Source organism: Salvelinus sp. IW2-2015, unplaced genomic scaffold, assembly GCF_002910315.2.
Source record: "Salvelinus sp. IW2-2015 unplaced genomic scaffold, ASM291031v2 Un_scaffold3036, whole genome shotgun sequence".
NCBI lineage: Eukaryota > Metazoa > Chordata > Actinopteri > Salmoniformes > Salmonidae > Salvelinus > Salvelinus sp. IW2-2015.
In genome coordinates this window covers 25765-34351 of record NW_019944328.1, presented here as the reverse complement: position 1 = coordinate 34351, position 8587 = coordinate 25765, and the positions used below count along the sequence as shown (strand labels likewise).

At 42.7% G+C, this 8587-nt stretch overlaps 1 protein-coding gene across 1 annotated transcript; it reads left to right on the top strand.

The window, feature by feature from the left end:
- The first annotated feature begins 3185 nt into the window (after positions 1 to 3185).
- LOC112075221 (actin-binding protein WASF2) lies at positions 3186 to 8059 on the top strand. The gene is made up of 4 exons (XM_024142244.2): positions 3186 to 3398; positions 4614 to 4784; positions 4925 to 5059; positions 6990 to 8059. The coding sequence occupies exons 2-4, from the start codon at positions 4652 to 4654 to the stop codon at positions 7313 to 7315; spliced, it is 594 nt and encodes a 197-aa protein (XP_023998012.2). The 5' UTR covers positions 3186 to 3398; positions 4614 to 4651; the 3' UTR covers positions 7316 to 8059.
- The last annotated feature ends 528 nt before the right edge of the window (positions 8060 to 8587 follow it).

The following is an 8587-nucleotide window of genomic DNA, read 5'->3' as shown; positions in this document are numbered from 1 at the left end:
GTTACAGAGAACTAACTTACATGAGGCTTCAATTAGGTACAACAGCACCAAGAGCGGAAAGCCTCTGTATAGAACATCTCACTGATGGTTGATAAGTATGAACAAGGTTCACGGTACGCTCACTTATCTGGGTTGAGAGAGTGCGCCGTGTCCAGAACCACAGACCCCACTGATGGTGCGGTCATAACATTGAGTCTGTAGTAGTAAGAGGGCTATAATCTTACATTTATGGACTGTGGTGACAGAGATGTGCCATAAAGCAGGAGATTTACTAGAAGGGGCTCTCCTCAGTTCCTCTGTCCAGCTCAGTGTTACTATCACTCTCCTTTATTGTATTTTCCAGTCCAGTTGTGGGGGGATAAAGGAGGGAACAAATATTTTTTATCCAAGACCTTAGTTGMTAAATGTGAGATGGTTGTGTTGAGTGTACCGATGAACAAATCCGATCTGAATGCAATCTGTGCCAAATGGATCAGACCAGCCACTGTCATTCCCATTTGATGCTGTTGCTCAGTGTGTTCTCAAAGTCAAATGTCATGATCACAGATACGTACGTGGTGATTATCTAAAGGCTTATGTGAGCACTCATTGAAACCATTTTAGGTTTAACAGTTGACATGGATTCATCGCAGAACTGATCATTTTGTGATATATGATCAGTAGACTTATTAAAGGTGCAATATGCAGAAATCGCTCCACCATTTTCTGGTTGCTAAAATTCTAATAGTTAGTCTAATTTCAGGTTATGTGACAAAACAAGAAATGTGTAGAGAATCATTGTACCATCTAAACCTCTGAAATATATTTTCCATAACCAAAAATATTGYATTTTCAGCTGTTTGAAGCTGGTGAACAAAACTGAAAGTAAAAGTTGCAAAAACTAAACGTATGAACGGGAAGCATAGAAAWAGCACATATAGAACATATCTACCGCTTCTTTGACTTGCTTTCAATGAGAATGACAGATCTATAACTCACATTTCAGTATACTCAATGCAAAATTGTCACAGCCTTTTTGTGTTTGTCCCTTCTGGGACATAGATAGTGTCTGTTGTACCAGCGCTGTATTGGTTGCATGTGGAGCAAGACCAATAGTACAACATGGACCGCAGCAGCTAGGAAACCTAGGAACCTCTGACTCTCTAGTGCTGAGAGAAAAATCAACTACTCACGGCACTTCCTCGAGTCATTGAGGAATCGTAATTTCACAAGAAAGTAATCCGAAGGGGTTTACTAGCATTCTCGTAATGTAAAACACATAAAAGTGAGAGTGAAGAAAAGATAGTATGTCACGACACACCACCTTCTATAGCGACAGGTCAGGTAGGTACAGTAAGGGTGTGGCGTGACTGTAAACATATTTGATATTAAGCATCTCAATCACATGGCGTGAAGGGGAAAGCAGCCCGTTACGAAAACAAAAGACAACTTGATTTAGCGCATTACTGTAAGGGCATAAGCATTAGAATAAGACGCCTCAATATTTGAAGCCAAAATGTATAATATATTTATAGGAGCTGATCCGTCGTCAGTATTGTGGAATAAGTCTAATGTTAAAGAAAGATTTGAACGGAGAAAGCTGTTCCGAGACTCAACGACGCACTGTGCCAACGTTCTCTCAGCATGGTGGTATTTTGAGAAACTTATGTTACATCTTCGGCCGTTGTAAGAAAGATGCATAGTTAAAAACACTCATAAGCCTAAATTCCATCGCTATCTGGAAACCCGGGCCCTGGGGTGCGTTCAGTTTGTTTGAACGTTTGAACGTGTTGGGGAAGCTACTCTGAAAATATAGTTTACCAAGCTACCAATTATTTCACACTACAAGAAGTTAAGATACCCTTAAGAAAAACACAGCTTACTTAGAAAAAAATAGTTCACTACATCCAAACTACWWASTRMWAWATTATCATATCTAAATCTGAAATATCATAGACTACAATTGCAACAGATCACAGTGTCAGATGTTAACAGAATGTGTAAATTAGCAGACTAAAACACAACAAAAATTGAGAATTAGACACACAAAAGGTGTTTCAGGTGAGAATTAGACAGATCTGATGCCGTAAATTTGTGCCTACTTTCACCCAAGAAGTGTGTAGTTCCAGTAGTTAGCTACACCACTACATGGTAAAACATATTTGAATTTAGTTCACCTACCACCAAGCTATTCAAATGACTAAACTCAGCAAAAAAAGAAACGTCCCTTTTCTATTGTTCTATTGAGTGTTTATGTACTAAAAGGCAGCCTTGAAATTTGCTCAGTGCCAAAATGTATTTTTTTTAGGAGTTGAGTAGAAACGGGGCTGATTATATGACGACTAGTACCATGTGAAGACATTTATTGATTTCAACGTTTTCATATTTTATAAGTATCTTCATTGTACTAGTCTACTTACAATTTYCAGCACACTCGAACATTTCACAGATAGCATACTACACATGACGGTGACACGGTAGTTACAAACTTTTATAACCTCCTCCAAAATAAGCTTCTATTCACTCTCAAAATGCCAGTCATTCCTGGGACGTGTTCCAAYCAAAGACCGTAAAATATCTGGAAGAAGCCGTCACCCCATTGTTTCCTATGAGAATGCTCAGCTTGTTTAGATGATCAGGAAGTGTCCTTTCAGCGTGTCGYWATCTTGCTACATGGAGGAGTTTGGGAAACATTGTACGCACAGTTTGAGCTACTCTAGGAAGTGACGTTGCAGGCCTGCTCGGTGCTGCCTCCTCTCATGGAGTATCTCAAGTTGAAGGCCACCCGAGGTACTGCAGCCTTCCATTAGCAACTAAACTATACTTATATCTTTGTCTGTGTGTGACTTTAAAGTAATCGGTTCAACGACACACATCTGGTGAAATAAAAGCAATKATTGGTACCATTAACTGTGTTCGAAAAAACATTTATATCCACGAATATTGACCACGAAGATCGCCATTTCCCCATTCCACTATAATGGGGGATCGATGCTGTTTTCTAAAAACAATGCCGGCAGTACTGCGGTCGGCCTTCAACTCAAMATGATCAATGGAAGGGGGCAGTCATTCTCCCCTGGTTCTAACCCGCTGAGCATACTCTGGAATGTGCGTTAAGTATCTCCGCCCTTGCTACGCAAACTGCGGACAGATGTTTACGACTAGACTGGTGGAGTTACGTATAGTACTTCCAAATTGCCATGTCCTCGCTGCTGACACAGATTGAGATTGAGAGGAACCAATSGGCGCCTGGAATGTCGAAGCCTTGTCCAATCAGAAGTTCACAAATTTGGGACTTCTCTTTGTGATCCTCCTAGTCCCTCCGTTTACAGTACATCTTTAATTTTTGTTGCTGCCGAAAGACTCCGAAAAGTAGAAACAAGACTAATTTGACTGATTCTACAATTGGCCACTTGACGGTAAGGGATCAGTGTTTATTTATCGCTTTTTTTCTGAAGTTAATAAGGAAGTATTGTTTTCTCCGACGATTTTCGGACATAATGAGGGGCGCTTTCAACTTTACTTCCTGCTAAACTGACAAGGCCGAGAGCCCAAGTTTCATGTCAACTTCCCTCGCCGTGACTATTGTAATGCAGTTTCTGGGTGTGTTTCTATGCTTAGGACTCAAAACAGGTCTCCTTTTTAGATGAGTTTTTATGTCGAGAAATACATTTTTTGTCAGGTACAGAGTTGGGATAGGCTGTCTTGCTTTTGTGTCAGTGTAAAAGTCATGACACACTGGCGCACTCCATTGTAGGGTGTCGCTACACTGATGCACTCAACTGTATTGTATATAGAAATAGGTGTTACATAGTTTGGGCGATGGGACATCTGGCTTCATAACATCCTGTTTTAGTCAGGAAGTTTTTTTGGTCTGTTTACGTCATACCCAACGCTTGTAATCAACCTGTAAATATTCATCAAATGGGATCAATGAGCTTGCCTGTCAAGTGAAATGCACCGACCATTAGTAGCTACTGTACCCTGCTAGACAGTTGGCTAATTGTTTTAACTCAATAAAAGTGCTTTATAGTTTATAGAGTGCGGAGACAGTAAATGCACATTAGTGTTTACTGGAAAAGCCGAGGAGAATTCACTTAGGCTGTGGTTGTTCTAATGGGAGTTGGTGTTGACTAGAGCGACCCCGTGTGGCTGCTGGGTACATTACAGTATTATGGTGCTGGAGTTGATTGAGTCGAGTTTCATTCATTCCCTATCATCTATGTGTGTGTGTGTGTGTGTGTGTGTGTGTGTGTGTGTGTGTGTGTGTGTGTGTGTGTGTGTGTGTGCCACCACCATATTGTTTGCACTCCTCTCAGATGTATGCACATTGAAATGGGGTTAAGGGAAGAGGGGAAGGACCAGAATAGAACTAGGCTGTGGTTTTGGTTCTGCTTTAGTCGTCTGTCTGCTAGTCAGTCGCATGGTGCTTTATTGAACGGAATGAAACGGTGTATAGAAATAGACTGTCTAGAAATGGAGCGTCTCTAATCTACATCACAAAGACACATCCCACTGTGGGATGTCTGATCTAGAAAACACATTTCTATCAGACCAGTAAAGTCTTCTCTATCTGACCAGTGCTAGCTGTCTCTCTTTCTCACATGCTCCCACCCCCCTCGCTCCTCCTCCAGGGGAAGCCCACCGCCCCTCCCCCCCCTCCCGTCACAAAATGCCGTTGGTGACGAGGAACATCGAGCCTCGCCATGTGTGCCGCCAGGTGCTCCCCAGCACCATCCGCAGCGAGCTGGAATGTGTCACCAACATCAGCCTCGCCAACATCATACGCCAGCTAGGCAGCCTCAGTAAGTCTCTGTKTGTGTGATGTGAGTTTATACCTAGGGAAGTGCTTAATGAAATGTATGTATATTGTACTATGATGGTGTGTGTCTTGTTATGTAATCATGTGTGTATGTAGGCTATAAATATACATGTGTTTGTGTAGGTAAGTATGCAGAGGATGTGTTTGGAGAGCTGTTTGTGCAAGCGGGGGCGTTTGCTATCAGGGTGAACTCACTGGGTGAGAGAGTGGACCGTCTACAGGTGAAAGTCACCCAGCTCGACCCTAAAGAGGAGGAAGGTAAGAGACTGACATTATGCACAGGGATGTAACGATCAGTCCCCGGTTCAAATGATTTAAGATATGAGTGCATCGGTCCCCGGGTTCAAATTATTTAAGATATGAGTGCATCGGTCCCCGGGTTCAAATGATTTAAGATATGAGTGCATCAGTCCCTGGTTCAAATGATTTAAGATATGAGTACATCGGTCCCCGGTTCAAATGATTTAATATACTGTATGAGTCCATCTGTCCGCAAGACCCCAAACAGATCCAAATGTAGCATGCATCGGTCAGAAATTCGATTCAAACATTACGAAATTCGATTCAACATCTTCGGTTCACTTAAACGTTTTGCTCCAATGACTTCCTTTCTACCTTCTGAAAATACCTCGTCTTTTGTGACAATTGCGTCCTCTCCTTTAGTGTCGAACTAAGACGACAAGTCCTTTTGCATGCTGAACAACCCCAGGCAATGTTAGTTGGTATTTACATTTTTTTTTACTGATTTGGTGGTTAAGGGCTTTTCACTGTAAAGTCTACACCTGTTGTATGTGACAAATACGATTTGATTTGACCAATAAGAGTTAGGCCTACCCCTGATCTGGCTCATCTGAGTGTTAAATGGCTTGCGCAGTATTAAGCTTTGAGTGACAACCAATGAAATGTGTTAGATTATTTTTTATTTTTTATTGTTTTTCATTGCGCTGTTGGAAATGGTGTTTTACCTGAATAAAAGTAGCCTAACCTATTCAGGTACACCATCAGCATTAGTTTTGCTTTAAACAATCAGTGTATATGGTCATTTTTACATATAGAGGATAAAATCGATAATTTCATTATCACTTTTGCTATGGCCGAAGCAGGAGAGGAAGAGCTCACTCCTAGTCCTTCGGCTTCCAAACGGCCTAAACCATTTGATTATGAGACAGGGGTGAAATGCAAAGTTAAGCTTGATATTCATTGGCTATGTCATAGCACATTTTGTTAAGATGCATATTTATACATTACTTGCTCTTAACACTTAAAAATATATTTTTTAAAGGCTAATTAAATAAATGCAAACATTGCTCCCCCTAACTGATAGTGGGGTGGTGGATGCCCAGTTTCCCATATGGCTCAGCTCAGTTACCCACATACACTATAGACATATTGATGGGTTCTGATTTCTTATTTATGAAATATACTTATTAATTTCACTGAGGTTGAGAGGGTAATGTATATTGTTTACATTATGTCAGGATATGTTATTGTTAGCCATCAGGTATCCTATGGGAGGAGAAGAGAAACGGTCTGGTGCCCACATACACTATAGACATACACCACACACACACACACACACCCCAGCTCGGAGAGGCCCAGCTCGGAGAGGCCCAGCTCGGAGAGGCCCAGCTCGGAGAGGCCCAGCTCGGAGAGGCCCAGATCATGAGCTCCATCAGCAGCAGATTTTAATTTAGAATGGAAATATAAATGTGATTTTGCAACAAATGTTAGTGTGTCGAATACAATCGCATTGAACCTGAATCACATCGATTCGTTCCTCTAATCAAACCGAATCGTTTCAAACTAAAACGTATCGTTCCTGTATCGGAGCCCATGTATCTAGATATGTATCCAATCGTCTTGAAAGGGAAATATGCACATCCCTCATTATACACCACGGGGGCGTTTCCCGGACACRGTTTAAACATATTCGACTAAAAAACTATTTCAATGGGGAATCTTAATTGAACAAGATTTTTAAGTTCCTAACTGGTACGACCTATGTCCAGTAAACCCGCTGCATGTTACATAAAAACAGTGCCCTGTGTTTAGTTTTCAAGTCAGAATTCAGTAGATGTTATGCAACAGATACTGTTTGCTTCTGTCTCAAATACTAATCCTAACTCTCTCTCTCTCTATCTCCTTCTCTCTTCTCTATCTCCAACCTCCCTCAATCAATCTCTCCCAGTCTCTCTGCAGGCCATCACCCAGAAGAAAGCGTTTCATAGTAATCTGACTCAGGACCAGCAGTTATTCTGTAGACCCTCTTTACCACTGCCTGTACAGGAGACTTATCTGACCTGTAATCCTCCTCCACCACTCAACAACCTCAGCCAGTACAGGTACACACACACCTCAACTAAGGGGAGGACGGCTCATAATAATGGCGTGAATGGAATGGTATCAAACACGTTAACTTTTCCCGTTCATTTTATATATATCTCACTACATGGCCAAAAGTATGTGGACACCTGCTCGTCGAACATCCACTCTTCTGGGAAGGCATTCCACTAGATGTTGGGACATTGCTGCGGGGACCCAAAACCATTAGTGAGGTCGGGCACTGATGTTGGGTGATTAGGTCTGGCTCGCAGTCAGAGTCCAATTCATCCCAAAGGTCTTCGATGGGGTTGAGTTCAGGGCTCTGTGCAGGCCAGTCAAGTTATTCCACACTGATCTCGACAAACCATTTCTGTATGGACCTCACTTTGTGAACGGGGGTATTGTCATGCTGAAACAGGAAAGGGACTTCCCCAAACTGTTGCCACAAAGTTGGAAGCATAGAATCGTCTAGAATGTCATTGTATGCTGTAGCGTTAAGATTTCCCTTCACTGGAACTAAGGGGCCCGAACCATGAAAAACAGCCCCAGACCATTATTCCTCCTCCACCAAACTTTACAGTTGGCACTATGCATTGGGGCAGGTAGTGTTCCCMTGGAATCCGCCAAACCCAGATTCGACTGCCGGACTGCCAGATGGTGAAGTGTCATTCATCACTCCAGAGAACGCGTTTCCACTGCTCCAGAGTCCAGTGGGGGTGAGCTTTACACCACTCCAGCCGACGCTTGGCATTGATCTTAGGCTGCTCGGCCATGGAAAACCATTTCACGAAGCTCCCAACGAACAATGCTTGGTGCTGACATTGCTTCCAGAGGCACTGAGTACAACATTTTAATGCTCTTCAGCACTCGGCGGTCCCGTTCTGTGAGTTTGTGTGGTCTACCACTCCCCTGCTGAGCCGTTGTTTCTCCTAGACGTTTCCACTTCACAATAACAGCACTTACAGTTGACCCCCCCCCAGAGAGAGGATAAGTAAGACGGGTCCGTGTAGAACTTCAGAGCATCCTTCCCATCGTCCCTAATCATGACAACAGACAATATCAGTGTGTGTGTGTGTGTGTGTGCAGGGTCGCTTAGGGCCCCCGACCCCCCCCAAAAAGAAAGTGTAAGAATAGTAGAATAGAGGTGAAAGTTCGTCACTGAATTAGCCGTGTCAGCTAAACATTTAGAATGTTAGTCTAGCCAGCCACAGTTCCTTCAGAAAGTAACTACATACACAGAAGTATGTGGACACCCTTTCAAATTAGTGGATTTGGCTATTTCAGCCACACCCGTTGCTGACCGGTGTATAAAAATCGAGCACACAGCCATGCAATCTCCATAGACAAAACAATGGCGTAGAATGGCTTACTGAGAGCTCAGTGACTTTCAACGTGGCACTTCATAGGATGCCCCTTTCCAACAAGTCAGTTTGTCAAATTTCTGCCCGTGTTAGAGCTGGCCCA